Here is a 16035-nt window from a genome sequence, read left to right as displayed (position 1 = left end):
CAATTTCAGCAATAGTAGATATTTTATGGAAGTTTTTCTTGGAGATAAAGGGAAAGATTAATGATCTCCATGCCATGAGATGTAAGTTTTGTATCAGCTAAGGTCAAGATACAAATACCTCCTTTTCTCTGATGCCAGACTTGCTGCATTAGGGGAGAATCATAAATTCTCCCAAATCCTCTGCCATCATCCAATACTTGATTAAACCTTATCTTAGTCCAATCCAGTTTTTGTCTGTGGTCCTAGTAGGTAGAACTTTACAGTTGTGGTTGTTGTTGCTGTTGAAATGCTTATTCCATTGCACAAATATTTAATAATTCATAAAATATTAACAAGATGATGAATCATATTGCACTGTCAGCTTCTGAACTTAGAAGTTTCAGGGGAGAGGCTAAATGTCAGGAGCCATTTAAGGCCTTTGCAGCAATGAGGCAGCATATAAGCAAAAGAGACTCCTTGACATGCTGAAAAGATACAGGAAAAGTACAGTTAAGCATTATAATGCATGAAGCATCTACAGGAAACAGGGGGTGTTGGGTCTTAAATCTGGTGAAATAGCAAGAATGGGCAAAATGCTTCTCGGCAAATTCAAAGAAAATCAAATTTATTTGGTATAAAGAAACTTTCTTGGTCCCCATTAAATGACTGTTGTTGTCCTTGCTTGGCAAAGCTTCAGCTGTATGGATTGTGCCTCTTGTTTGCAGACCTGACCTGAACAGATGCTGTTAGTCTGGAGCATGTGCACACACCTGTTTGGATCATAATTGATCATGTTTCCAGATCAGTAAAGCATGCTCAGGAACAGCAATTAAAAGAATTGTGCAGGCTGTTCCCTTTGTGTCTTCAGAACTAAAACTCTGGAAGTAATAACAGTATCTGGATTGCAGATGGGCACATGTAAGAGAAATATTTAAAATATGAGCAGAGGTACTGTTAAAATTGTGTTCTGTACTGTAGCCACTTCATAGGCTGAAGATTGGTGTCACTGCTCAAGCTCTTAGTCTTAAAGGGGAAATGGATGTTTTGGTCATTATCTTCAATAGTAGAGGGCAAATTATTCTTCTTGTGGCTTTGTCTTTGATCAGAAATTCTGATCTTTATGTCTGAGTGAAGGTAGCATGAAGTGGCTATTTGATGTTCAAAAGGAAATCACTACAATCACCATAATTTTCAACCCAATGTGGTATTTTCCAAGGAGAAAAGAGTTTTGATTTTCTTTAAATATATCACTTTTTTTGAGGAAAGCAGAATAAATTATAATCTGCTTGTAATAGTTCTGTCCTGTCTCATCAGTCATGTATGTTTATGTATTTCTGCAGTGTGTACCTATATAGTACACATTTATATGTAAATGCATATATAAATACATGTTTATACATTGATAGATCTAGGTCTTGCTGAAAAGGAAATTCCTCTTTGATTATTGTAAATATGTCCATGATATCCTGTTTCTCATAAGAGGGGAATTTTCTTACATAGATTCTATTAGTTACATTCTGTAATCCACATATCCTTCTTTCCTTACTGTACTTTAACATTCTAAGATGTTTCTGCAGCATAAAATAATCATCATATCTAGTGGCTATTGTAAAGTTTAAAAAAGAAAGTGACACTGGAGAGACAAGAAAATTAAGGCCAGGATTCAAAATGGCCATCTATGAGCTATATTTAAAGTCTTGGTATGGCTGAAAGCAGCAAGACAGGTGGCACATACCTCAAAGAGGTGAAGGCAGAGGATTCTGTAGAAGTGATTCAAAGCAAAAATGAAACCTTAATGGTTCATTTTCTCCTACAGCCAAACTGCTGGTGAGATGCATACAGTGCAGGCCCAATAGCTCGGTCACTTTTGTCTTATACGGAATTAAAAAATGATGAAGTTAGACAGCAGTTCAGCAGTTCTTTTGATATTCACATGATGCTCAGGGCTAAAAACTAGTTACTATAGCATATTAATTTGAAAGGATTGTACATTGATCATATATTAATCTGCTAAGACAGGATGCTCAGTGACTTTAAGGATGCAATCACCTGTTGGTCCCACCTTGCACTTGCAGGATCAGCATCGTGGTTATATTGGTCATCAAATAAAAAAAAAAAGAACTTACAGAAAACAGCACTGAAAAAAATCTTCATAAATGTGATAGAAAGTAGAGGATGCATACCTAATTCTTGAAATACTGGAACTGCATAGAGGTACTCAGCCACAGAAATGCAGAGGATTATCTTCTCTCTAAGCACGTACTAGGGCTAATTAGGAAATCTATTTTCTCATAGCAGTCAAAAAGCTAATATATAGAAATATTCATCTGCAGTACAGAGATTATTGTATTTGTAATGTAATAAAGAGAAACCACCCTAAAATATCTGATGATTTTTCTAGAGGCATGCATTTGTCCTGCTTTTGTTGTGAAAATATTTTCGAGGGCAAGTTGCTGGTTGTGTGTTATTTGATCTACCCTCTTCCTCTGCTTTTAGTACGTTCTATATTTTAAATGTAACGTGTAGGTGATTTTAAGCTTTGTCAGAATCTATTCCTGTGAAATATAGACAGACTCATTTACTCTAGAACTAAGTTTTATCATTACCATTAGGCATTTGACTGCTAAGGCAGGTTGAAACTCTGCCTGCTTTTGAGTCACAATACATGGAATTAATTGGGTTCTTAACCCCTGGATATTACCATCATTGCTTTTATAATGCTAAAAAAAAACAACAAAAAAAACATAGAAAGAAGAAAGATAAAATATAAAGAAAAGGCAGAGAGAGTGACCAAAACCTCCTTTTGGAAAATAGATGCTTTAGAGAAGGAGATGAGTGCAGGCATTTGGGCAAATATAAAATAAATGTTCTTAAAGAAATTTACAGCAGCTGAAAAAACTTCTGTGTGGCTGGATCAAAGCTGTGTGGATCATGAAGGTACTGTCACCGTTGCCATGGTGCCACTGTTGCCATGGTGCCAGCATCACCAGGTTATCCTTTAAGGAGTAGCTTGTATTTCAGAAGGGTTAAAGGGTTTTCTTCCTTCAGAAGAGTGGAGCAGAGCATTGCTCCTCCTATGAGCAATGTGCACCTAAGTATGCTGTAATGTACAAACTCCTTTCATTGTCTGCTGATTTCATTGGCTGACAGTCTCCAGTTAAGTCTGTCAGGGGATGAAATCCCTCAGGGCACGTCTACACTTCGGTCAGGCGGAGGGTAACACAGCAGATGTGCTTGAGTTAGTGTTAAACTAATGGGCAGAACTGAGAGTGAAGCCTGTTTTGCTTTCCCCTTTCCTCCCATCTATTTCACTTTGAATTGTTTCTTTCCCTTGTTTGGGCTCCTCAGCTTTTCAGGCAGGATCACAGCTTTGCTGTTTCTTTCGGGAAGAGCCATTATTTTATTGGTTAAAGCCTCATTACCTTTCCTTGGAAAAAGTTGTATGGCTGATTGGAACCCTTCCTTGTCAGTGGATTTACTAGCAGTGCTCCTTCAGGGGCTGCACTATCATCTGAAGCCCTTATGTTAAGCAGCAAATTTTGTCTTGCTTTTTGATTGGTAACAACAGACCCTCAGAACAAAGTTGAAAGGTCTCAGACTTTGTTTCATTATATTGATTAAATAACTAAATTAATATCTAGGGAGAGGAGACTTAAAAGGAGAGTTGGTCAGAGGAATTTTGCCTGAATTTGCTGTATCTTTTTTAACCAGAGATTGACCTTGCTATTGTAAAACTGATTTGTGAAGAGCTTTTGAGCTTCTAGTGATTTCATGGAAAGTTTTGTCATTGCAATAGGCAACATAATTGAAAGCTTCCAGTGAAGTTTTTTTCCTGTGGTAGATCATCTCCAAAGCTAACCTAAAATTAAATAGCAAATGCTATTAATGCTTTGGTCTGTTTCTGCATGCAGGATTCATTCAGATGCTTAATTCTGCTCACAATGGAGGATATCTCCTGTGCACAGTATCTGCTGCTGCTAATGGTGCCTTATTTTGTTTGATCACCATAGGAAAAAAATGGGTTTTTTTCTACACACTTTGTTTGTACTTTTTTTCCCTGCCCAAATGCCAGCAATCCAGTCAGACTTGACATTAGTTCAAGTGACATCCTCTCTTTCTTGTGAGGGAGGTCATGTACCGTATTTGTCATGTTTAGCAGGGATTTTTGCTACCAACTCATGTCAGATTTCCAGTGACAGTAGCAGCCTTGCACAATCAGTGAGCTTACAGGTGACCATTGGTGCCTCTCCTTAAACATTGCTGACTTTCTGCAGCTTGAAACCTCCCAGTCAGCACCTGCTCTATAAAAATCTTTCAAGTCTGGGTTATTTTAAAAAGACTTGGCAGTACATGCTGGACCACATCAGTTGGGGTTTGGACAGCAGAGATCCCAGTCCCTCAGTGTTCTTCCATGTATTTGGCTGTGCCAGTAAATGCCTTCATCTGTTCAACTGGTTCTGTAGCTGCTGGACATGTGTGAATGAAAGTATTCTTGCTAAGGTGCAGAGAATTTACCCATCTGGCAATGTTTGATTGTCTTAAATTTGGATGAAGGAAAGTAGAGGAGAGCTAGATGGAAATGGCTTGTAGACCACCTGAGATGGAAAATGTAAGCAAACAAAGAGAAATGGTATTAAAAGCTTAGAAAATTCATGTAAATTAATGAATACAGAGGATGGCATTAAAATATTAGTTGTTCTTTTTTTCTGTTCTGAAGATTTTGGGCGCTTTTTGACATATTTCCATTCCCAGCATGGAAACATTTTGTATGCTCACGTAACATATGCTTTCTCTTCAGTAAACATATGTACAAAGGAGAGATATAACTCTGAAATCTGGGAAATAATTTCAGTGGCTCTCCCTCAAGAAAAAAATTATGTGTTGTTATTGATGTTTTCCTGCTGTAATTTTTATCTTTTTTGTAGTACTGGATTATCTTGATGTAGCTGTTTTCAGTGGCCCTAACAATGATCCATTTCCCTGGCGATTTTTGATGATTATCTTAGCAGCTGGTTAAACCATGCAGAAGAGGGACAGAACAAATATTATGTCTATAAAAAGCTTGATATTACTTTAATTCCGACAGTAGAATGAAAACAAATGTTACGTACATCAGAATCTTTTTCCTGATGTTTTGAGAAGATGACCCAATGGTAAATAGAATGATTTATTTTGAACAGTGAGTGAACTTGATGAGCTGTTTCAAAACACTCTCTTTGGAAAAAATACGCGTCTTTGTAAGGACAGAGGTTTTGGCAGTTTGGGGAAATGAAGTTACAAGGATTGGCTCTGTGTACACAAACTAAAGAAAACTTTTTTAAAGTATTCTGTGTTCACTTCACAGTGAGAACTATGACATTTAACTTCTTAGCAGTTTAAAAGTTTCAGAGAAAACATAGTTTTATATGGAATGTACAAGTAGAGTGCTAATATTAACAAATCATGGTCATGTCAGGACTAAATCCCCACCATATCTTTCCATTCCAGATAGAAAGATTAGATCAGAATCTAAATTTTGAAAATGTCCTCATCTGTGTTCTTGGCTATATAAACAATACCTTCCTGAACAACTCAGAAATGCTAAATATTCAAAATCTACAGCCAGCTTCTGCAGCCTGAAAATCTTTCTCTGAAATGATTGTAAAGTCAGGGCTGAAGGGGATCCACAATAGCTTGGTCAAGAATGACACTTTTATCTGGCAATGATGTCTGGTTTGAACCAATCGAAACCAGACACTCCAGAGTCTGTGGTATAACCACAGCTGGTCAGAGGAGAACTCAAGGCAGCAAAGAATGCAGAGTTCCACATTCCTTTATCTCCCAGGATCCAAATTTGTGCATTGCCAAGGACCAGGGACACTTAGGGTGCCATCTCCTGTCTTCAAGCCACATATCAGACTTATCAGAGTTTTCTGATGTTATATGTTCAAGAAAAACATCTGAGGGAAGCTGGCTCAATAATTATCTTACTTGTTCTTAATGTCTACAGCAAGAAATTCTCCAATCTTTATTTTTTATTTTGTTATCTGTAAACTAAATTAATCTCTTATTCCAAAATAAATTCCATTTCCTCTCATATTTTCTTAAAACAACTCTTTGAGACAAATTTTACTTTCTCTTTGGAAATTTTTTCTTATCTGACCGAAGTGATAGGGTGAAAGGAGGAAGTCATTCACATCATGAGTTGTGCAGTGATCTGTCTGTCAAAGTTCCTTGGGAACCCTTTAAAGCTAGTGGCAGTTGTGCCTCCCTCCACTCAGGAATCACTAAAGCAGATTTAGAAAACGTGGGTGCATTGGAGCATATTTATTCCTATGCCTATTATGCCTACTATTTTCCTGTGCAGAAGTGATTTTATGTGCTGAATTTATCCCTACTGTGCAACCAGTTCTTCCACACATTGAGATATTTCTGCTTCATGGATCTTAGTCTGTTACCCACCATTTCAATGATGCCATTGTTTTTCTAGTTGCCACTAATTCAGCCTGGTAAGGGGCAAACTCTAGAGCTCTGGAATTGAATTAATTTCTTTGGATCCAGAGGTTGAGTGCTGTGTTGTCCTTGATAGGAGCCTGTTAAATGTAAATGGCAATGTAAGCAATGTGCGGAATGTTTTATGGCACCTGAGCCCTTCTCTGTTTCCCAGAATAATGGGAACACCTGAAGTTTTCACCTTTTATATGGGGACCTGAATTTGGGGATCTCCTGTAACCAGTAAGTTTGAAACCTCTAACTGGCTGCGTTGCTCTGTTTTTTCTCCTGGTTTCTGTTCCAGGAGAAACAGGATCTGATCCCTTGTACTAGAGTATTTATGTGAAGAATATTGGAGTATTTATGTGTTTTGTTCCCTGACTATTTAGGCCCAATCTCTTGTGTGGAAGGGATCAACCCCCTCTCCTCAGACCTAATCCCAGAGAAGTATCCATTACAAGGATACACTTATTTCCTGCAATGTTGATACATATTGTAAAGAACTAGAACTGGTTTTGGTTGAGGTACAAAGCACAACTTGAAATGCCAAGGTTTTTGGTTAAATTTAAAATGATTTGTGAATAACTCAGTTATTCTCTGAGTTATTATATCAAACTCAGATTTGAACTACAGAAATAGCTGGAACCAAGACAAATAGGTGTTAATAAAGTGTTCCTTTAAAATGGGTATTATTTTTGCAGTACAATGGAATGACAGAATAAACTTAGACTGATTTATTTTAAGTAACAATCTTGAGGGGAGGTTGTTTTGTTTTGATTTGATTTTTCATGCAAGTAAGGGTTTGAAATGATTTCTTAGGAAAAATTTCAGCTCAGATGGAAATGTTTTGTTAAATTATGCTACGCTTGAATTTTTTTCCTAATCATCAAAAGCTGTGTCAGAATTTTGTAAGAAAATTTCCGGGTATGAATGTTTTTAAAGTAGCTTTCGTAATACTGACTGGTCACAGTTCCTTTAAAAGTAGGCAGAGTCCATGGAGCTATTCCTGTTTCCAAAATAGTTGGCGTTCAACCATCCAGTCTGTACAATATGATAGAATTAGTGACTGTATGTCAAAATCTTGGGGAGTTTTGTTCAAAATAGGTATATTATAGCTAATTAAAATTTTCCTTTCCACCTTTTAGTTTCACAGATTCAGCATCAAAATATATTTGGAAATCATTAACTTTAGTTTGCCCTTTAACTTGCTTTCTTTTGTCTTGAAAGCTCATTCCTTTTACTAAAGCATCTAAATGCCTAGGAGGACAACTGTGACCTTTAAAGTGAAGAAAGAAAGATTACTGCACTTAGCTTGTTGTGAATTTATTTTGTTGGTTTTTCTTTTTTTTTTTTTAAAGGCCATTCAGAACATCAGTGTAGGTGGGGTTTTTTTCGAACTAAATGTGCTCTTAAAACACTTCAGATAATACTGAAATGTACTTAAAGGAAAATTACCTTCACTACTATGTCCCTAGGATTTAGATTCTTCCTCTGGAACAAATGACATTGTTAGCTTCTCTGAAAACTTGTTTTTCACTTTTAAACGTATTCTTCTTTTAGATAAATCATCAAAGGTAGGCATTTTAGCAACGTCTTTTCCTTTTGGTTTGTTTGTGATTTGTTTTTTCTTTCCTTACACACACTTACTTCATGCGCTCTTCCAACCCACATTTTGTTTGTCTTTGGCACTGAGACACTCTTACATAATTTCTCAAAAATACAACAGTGTTCAGCTCTAGTAGTCCAAAAGGCTACAGCCTGCATTTTTGCAGAGGTTTGGGATGATCACAGTAGAATGGTGTATTGTTTCTGATAGGGCCTGTTTTCGGAGGTTTCTTGAATGCCTGTTTCTCTGCCCTTGGCCTCTTCTCAAGTTTCTAATAAACAGGGCTCAACAAGGGAGTGGGTGACACAACTTTAGCTTGTGCCACTTCTCAAACACAGCACTTCAGTTTCTTTGAGGAGATGAGCTTTAGGAAAAGAACGCTCTGTGCGTACCACAGCTGCCATCCTTTGTTAGTTTCTGTTTACATGGTCAGTAATTGGTATTGTATATTTTTATGTAATAAGTTAGCATTAACCTAAAATAAGCTCAGTACAGTTAATTCCACAAGCATTCACACCAGAGTAAATGAGAAATGGTTCCTTGTAGGTCAGTGCATCTACTGCACTCTTTGTAAGGGGAGAACCCAGCCCACTAGAACAAGATGCAAACTTATTTTAGAACACTGGTTTTGAGCTAATGGATATTCAGCCTTGCAGCTGGATTTTAGATAAAGTACATGAAAGATTCAGCTCCTGAATAGTTAACTTCTACTGTTTGGAGTAGGTATCAGCTCTCTCTGGCTGCACATAACTGTGAGACAGACCATTGAATGTGCACATTTGCAATATGATCTTGAGTTTTGAAGCATAACTCTCTGTTGTGACTTGTCCTTGTCCTCTGTCAGTCTCTTTTGAGTATGCATGTTAAGCTGTATGTTTGCTTACATGTATAGATACAAGGCTATAGGAGTAGATACATTATCTTGATTTTCCCTAGCAGTAGGAGCTCACTTTTTCTGTTGCCTTAGAGCTATACAGCATTGCCTGTGCTGTACACTTCTGTGGCTGGAAGTGTGAAAATACTGAAGTCAGGTGAAGTTTGTATCAGGAGGTGTGTCTGTGGTTGTATTGGTACCAGCAATTTGGTTGCTGAGCAGGGATGGAGTGGCCCTGCAGTCATGTGTTATCCTGTCTGGATCAAGTCCATTTCCTGCCTAATTTCCTCTGACAGGGGCCTGGGCTACAGGCACATGGAGAACAGTCAAGGTGTGAGTTATGGTAATATCTAGGAAGCAAAAAGCCACCAGCACACCTGATGTCCCTAAAGTAGAAAACATCCCCAAAGAGGCCAGAGGAGGCATGCCTTGTGTAGTCCCTACTGAACACCTTTGCTCCTGTGGCACTGCATGGTCCCTCTGCTGCATTTAGATTGTTGTCCCCTCTCCACCTAACTCATAGAATGGGACTCCAGAGAGAGGATGCACAACATTCTCTTCTTCACCTGCCACTCCTGCCTGTGATCCTGCCCTGATTACACTCCAGGCAGATTCAGACCCTGCCTTTTAAAATGTGACCATAACAATTGTAGCAGGTATTGACTAACAGACTGTTAGTCCAGGCTCTGGTGCACAGAATCTACTCTAAAATGGCATTTGCTTCCCTACTTTCCCTACTGCACATGTAGTAATGCTTTAACAAGTATTAGATTACAGAATGAAGTTTCTGCTGTCTCCCCTGGGAGTCAACTAGGAAAACAATGATTAGGAAATCTTAGCTGATAATTGTTTAAATGTTTTGTTTCTTAATTTCATTTTTTTTCCTTGGGCAATTTTTTATTAACCTAAATAGTTCCTTTCATTCCTCAGCGCTTGTGTTTCTCAAGTTTTTGTAAACCACTACCAAGTCTTCCTTTCCCACAGGCATTGCTTATCCTAACTGTTGACTGAAAATCAATCCCCCCATCTAATGACTCTGTCACTGTTCTTTGAACTCTTTCCATTTTACATTATCCGTCTGGCAGCAAAACATCCAAAACTGCACGCAGGCTGCAGATGTGGTGGCTCCGTAGCTGCTGAGGCAGGATCTGTTACAAACCATTGTACGTCAGGATTTAGCTGTTTCTGGGATCAGGACTTAGAAAGCAGAGTTATTTGTCTCTAATTTCTCTGCCCAGAACACCTGGGGCTAACGAGAGACTTGTAACATAAACCTACTGAAGTTGTGTTGTTTTTCTTAACTCTGTACCCTGTTAATTTTTGTTTTGTTTTTATACACATTTAAACACATTTCAAACTCTCATTCTCAGAAATATAAGCTTTCCAAACCTGGGATCTGACTGCTCTCCCTAGTCTGCTGTCAACAAGTAAAAGCCAGCAGGCTCCTAGGCCAGCCAGCTGGGATATGTGACAAGGGATCCCCTGCTCTGGTTCCCTGCCCTGCCTCTGCTCTGTCCTGGATTCTGTCGGAGTCAAAATTGCATTGTGATGTGTGACTATCATACTGTCTTCAACTGAAAGATGAAGATATGACTGCAGACATGGAAATTGAATTTCAGCAAAAGTATTTTAGTTTTCATTTGTGATATCACAAGTTCACAAAGTGTTTTTTCCTTCTTTTCAATTTAACAGGTTATCACTGCTAGCTTATCACCATTCTTCTTTGTCATGACTGCCAATGTATTAACAATTTCTTGGTAAGTGCCTACATGAGCTTTTTGTTTAACAGTAAAGATGAATTTTCACACAGCGCTTCATGTGGAAATATTTTTAAATGTCAAGTTCTATTGCTGTCAGTATTATTTTGCATGTAAGGAGAACCAGGTGTGCAATGATGGATGCAGTACAGTAATAGAAAAGTGTTTTTTCTACCTCTGTGGGAGAACATGGACATTTTAGACATTAAGCCTCACCACAATTCACTCAGCACATTTTACAGTGAGGCAAATGGATCCAATAGGCAAATAAATGACCCATTCAAAGTCATGCTGCAATTTAGTGGTGGAACTGGAAGTAAAACACAGGAGTCAAGGTTTGCTGACAGTATCTTTTTAACCAAGAGGGTGCATTCAAGTTTCTCTAACACACTGTGCACTGGAAATGCATAAAATTAAACTGGAGAAAAATAATGATAATAAACTTTTTCCAGAGCTGTATCTGGATTTTGTAAAGTGTGGCCACACAGTATAAATCACCTAACCTGACTTTTTGGGGTAGTAATATAAAGGATTGGGGCGCAAACTCCTTTGGTCCAAGGCAGTGTTTTTTATCAGTGTTTGTGTAGCACACAGTGAAAGGGAATCACAGAGCATGGCTGGTGCTCCTAAATGCTTCTGCCGTGCAAATAACTTCTCGATATGGGGTTAGGCATGTGTCTCTGAGGACAGATTTGTTAATGGAAATAAAAATCTACTTACTTTTGAAAAGCTCTAAGCTTCTTTCTTTCTACTTGATTCATGATTCATTTGGTTTGATTGCTATCCTAAAGATTCAGCTCTGCACTGAATGGAATTAGCATATCCTTTCTTCAGGTGTGATAAGAGCCTTATAGAAAGGAGAATCTCCAGTTCAGACTGGCCTCATTTACTTATGTGTTGATATGGATTCCTATCTGTATTTTAGGCACATGTAGTCTCAAATGCTAAAGTAAGTAGTGCTTTTTTTTAGCTCTAGGAAATACATGCTGCCTGTGCATGTCAGAGACTTAACCAATGTCAAAGCAACTACAAAACACTCCTAGTCCAGGCCATTAAATTGCTGTTCTTCACCATGTTTTGCATGTGTTTGTGCAGGTCTGTCACGTGTGTGCTAGAAGCAGGCTTTGGTTATATATCTGTATTTCACTGACATGTGCACTAAAAATTAATGTGTACCTTTATTAATGTGCACCTTTGTTAATGTGAGCACACAGACCCATGTAGCTGCACACATGCCACCTGCCTATATGGACTGAAACTTCTATAAATGATGAACACATCTCTATGTTTACAAGAAAATTTGCTTTAGCCCTTGGGCCACTGTTACATTTTGATTGTCATAATTAAAAAAGAAAACAATTTCTTTTATTTATTTATTTTTTAAATTTTAATTCTGTTAGTGCTTGTGCATTGGCAGTGCCTTGACTTAGCAGCAAAGCTCTGGAAATAGTTTGTTGGATGATAGCAGCTGCAAAGTACTCATGAGAACATTAATCACTGAGGATTTTAGTGCTGCTCCAGTGTGGTCATGGACAATATCATATGTTAATTTTTGAGCTATGGGCAAGTGCAGTTATCTGTCACTCCACTATAAACAGAAGCTGGAGGATTTGCCACATGGGAAAATGAAGGTAAAATCAAGGGCTGGCATTTAGCCATGATTTTTGCTCTGCTTCATCTTAAAGATATAACAATGGTTTCCATTTGCCTAGTTATTTGGACTGCATGGGCACATGGATCCCAAGATTTCAAGTCCTTCAGAAAGGGATTCTTCTTCTCTGATGTAAGAATATGATATTAAAGAACAGCTCTGGTACAGGTATCTTTTTACAGAACAAGGCTGGGCAGTTTATTATCTTTTGTACATAATTGCCAGTCTCATTTTTGAAATGGTATGTCAGAGACAGATTTATTTTTTAATCTCTGTTAAAAATTTAGAAAACAACACAACTAGAGAAACAGGAAAAAAAATTCTAAGGTCTTCTGTATGTAGTGTTTTGGAATTTTTTCCTTTAGGATTAAGGGTATATTATCCAACCATAGATTCCAAAGGAGTTAATGCATAAGGCGTGTTTATAACTGGAGCTGAAATAAGACATGGGGGTTAACCCTCTCCAGAAAAGAAACCACTCAGATGTTGTTACCAACTGCAGGTGGCCAGACTCAGTGGTTTAGACCCTTTTTGAAAAGCTTGCAGCCCTTGCAGCTCCTTCTTGGTAATTCCACACCAAAGCTATTGTGTCTTCCCAGTGGACCTTCACAGACTTTCTGTAGCACCTACTTTCCAGGCTGTTTACTGTGGAATTGTAAGATATTGTGCTGTTGTTATACAATATTTTTTTCCTCTCAGGAACAAGGGCAATTATGTGGTTTTTAAAACAGCTCACCAAAGCTAAGATTTAAGTGAATGTAATGCTATTAGACTAAAGAGCCTTCAGCTTTACATGCTTTTTTTTTCCAAGGAAAAAAAAAAGTACCCTTAGAAATGAACTTAACAGAAGTTTGTTTTGTTTATAAAGTTCAGCAAGGAGCTTTTCTGTTTCATAAGCTAATTAAGCCATGGAGCTAAGATGAAAGGTCAGTACACTTAGCTTTTCACTGTTCTAAAAGGAGAGAAGAGTCGGCATCTTACCATATTCCTGTCAGCTGTGAGAGATAACAGAGGAGACTTGGGGATTATTAACTATTGCATGCATTGAGTGGGTTCATAGCATATTTAAGGAAAGGTTTTTGTAAAACCTTTCATCCTGACTTGGAGCCCTGCTCCTAGGCTGACTCTTGGGGAGCAGCCTTAATGCCATGGCTGTGCTGTGAGCAGCACAGGAAAGAAGGGCTTGGGCACAGGTACCTTTTAGGCTGGGGCAGCTCCTTTCACCTCACCAAGAGAGGCAAACACAGGAATTTCTACCGACCTCACTGTGCCAATGGGATCACCCCAGCACAAAAAGGTTTTCCCAGATTTCACCTTGTCCACAAAACCTAGGCTTTACATCTCCTCCTGATGTTGTGAAGTGGCAAGTTTTCAGGACAGAACACAAACAGAAATTGCAAGAGGGAATCAATAGGCTAATAAGGTTCAAACTCTCTTGCCTTCCTTTTCTATTCTTGCTAGTGTAGGGGTGTGCAGCTATTGTTGTAACTAGGGGCAACCTTCTCCATTTAGATTGCTGTCTATGCATTTTTACTGAACAGCACCAGCCCAAAAACACAGGAAAGGTAATTTCTGATGAGATCATTTAAATAAGATATTTTCGTTCCAGCATTTCTTAGCAAGACAAATGAAAAAATCACCTGGGTTACTGTCTCTAGGTTGGAATGTGTTTAGATAAAATAATACCTTTTTGTATCAAGTAGAAGGACTTGCATGATGCTAAATTTGTGATATACTTTGTTTACAGCCTTGTGGTCGGTGGAGTTGGAGAAGCATTGCTTGTTTACACTGAAAGGACAGGCACATAAAGAGGAACCAGATCTCACCAGTTGGAACCAAACTGACTTGCAGCCTAGAGACGCTATCATGAAAAAAGTGGCAAGAGGAATGAAGAAGTGCAACCAAACATGAGGAAAGGGATGTTTTTTTGGGTTTTTTTTTTGTTTTTTTTTTAATTAAGAAAAGAACCTATGCTATTAATAGTGCTGGTAAGGGAGCAGCATAGTTGGCAGAGATGATAAGGAGCCTTTGCCTCAAAGCACAAGACCAACTATATCAGATTGATGTGGTAAAGAAAAAACTGCACTGTATCATGCTGATGGCTCTGTGTGAGCATCACTCAGTAGCAGCTTCTTGCACAGGGAGCTAAACTCAGGAAAAGCAGCATTCCCCACTGGATGCCCCCAGTGGCTTTTTTTTTTTATTTGAAGCTGACAGCAGGTCATACCAAACAATGTATAAATTCAGGATCTGGAAGGATGGATTTTGCCTCCAACTGTTCTGTAAGCAGCAAGCTGCCACACACAGGTCTCTAGTCATGTTGTCTGAACTGGCACAGGGACTGAGGCCAAAGGGCTTGTGGACTTAATCCCCTTCTGGAACTGTGGCAGTTTGACAGCCTTTCAGAAAGGGAAAATCAGCAATAAATCTCAATATCTGTAGTGATTGCTCTCTGTGAATTTTTTTCTCTCCCATTCGCTGAGATTTCTCTTGAACTCTGCCAATTTTTGTCAGCTGGAGGGGGTGGAGGGACACGTACTGTTCCCAGCAGTGGTTTGTCTCTTAAATTATTGCAAGAGGAAACAAAGAACATGAACCTTGAATGAATGTCATAAAGAGTGTAAGGAAATTAATCTCAAGTGTTCTTAAAGTAATTTCACTTCTGGTTGCTTAATGGCTGTTAGAAATTAGTCTTGATATATTAGAGCCTGCAATCTATGTGAAAGTAATATTAAATGATGAGTTTATATTGTGGGAAAGGTCTACATGGTAAAAGGAACTTAATAACAAATCTTCAATGAGGAAAGAGACTTGTCTCACTTGTTGTTAGATATGTAAAGTGTAGTCCTTTAGTCTAAGCTGACCAAATTTCCTTCATGGTCAATGGAAAGAGAGTTGCCCTCACAGAGATGATCCTTCTTGAATGGATTGCTGTGTTAGGAAGTGCATATTTCTCTGTAGATAGAAACTGGGTAACTAGTCTAGACAAGACACATGGTTTCTACAGGGCTACAGTTACTGGAGGCTTCAATCTAACAAATTCCACCAGATGGGCTTGAAAATATGGCTAAATTTTAATTTCAAATAGTACACCATAGGTTAACAAAGAAGGTAAATTTTACAAATGTTTGCAGTCAGTTTCTATGACTGGAGAATTTTAGAAAGAGATTAGTTGGTTTTCAGAAAAAAATTGCTGCAAAGAGAATCTTAAAGGTAAGTACTCTGGTCAATATTGTACCTGAGCTTATCTCAGTCTATCACAAAAGGTCTCCCCACATGGGCATGCTGTCTATGTATGTTGGGTCCCACTCTGGCTTGAGCTTGGTGTGAGCCATTTTTTAGCCAGGTGGTAAAACCCAGGTTTGGGAAGAAAGGGGGAAGAGAGGGACAAGCATGAAAAAATAAATGCTTGAACTTGAGCACTAGTCCAGAAACCAGCATGAGCCTCATGGGAAGTTGGGCTCATACACCCAGTGAGCCGTGACACAGCCAGCCATGGGTCCTCATGGCATTCCAGTCTGTAAATTCAGACAGTGCTGGGAGTGATGGCTGCAGCATTCTGGCTTTCCCCAGACAATTCTCTCTGCCAGCCAGTTGTGCCAATGCACTAGGATCCTTGCTGTGCCACCTTTCTGCTGACTTTGAAGTGAATAGTGACCCTAGGAGACCTCATGGAAGAGTCCCTGCGTGACTGCTG

The 16035-nt window shown here is 38.6% G+C and overlaps 1 protein-coding gene across 1 annotated transcript in view; it reads left to right on the top strand.

Annotated features, from left to right (window-relative positions):
* Positions 1 to 14779, top strand: part of TMEM241 (transmembrane protein 241) — a 55078-nt gene extending 40299 nt beyond the window's left edge. Inside the window, exons 14-15 of the mRNA XM_036379136.2 lie at positions 10623 to 10687; positions 14086 to 14779. Coding sequence (XP_036235029.1) covers positions 10623 to 10687; positions 14086 to 14146 — 126 coding nt within the window. The 3' untranslated portion in view covers positions 14147 to 14779. The remainder of the gene's footprint in view (positions 1 to 10622; positions 10688 to 14085) is intronic.
* The last annotated feature ends 1256 nt before the right edge of the window (positions 14780 to 16035 follow it).

Source organism: Molothrus ater, chromosome 1 (assembly GCF_012460135.2).
Source record: "Molothrus ater isolate BHLD 08-10-18 breed brown headed cowbird chromosome 1, BPBGC_Mater_1.1, whole genome shotgun sequence".
Lineage (NCBI taxonomy): Eukaryota > Metazoa > Chordata > Aves > Passeriformes > Icteridae > Molothrus > Molothrus ater.
The sequence above is the reverse complement of the archived record's forward strand: the minus strand, read 5'-3'. Positions and strand labels throughout refer to the sequence as shown.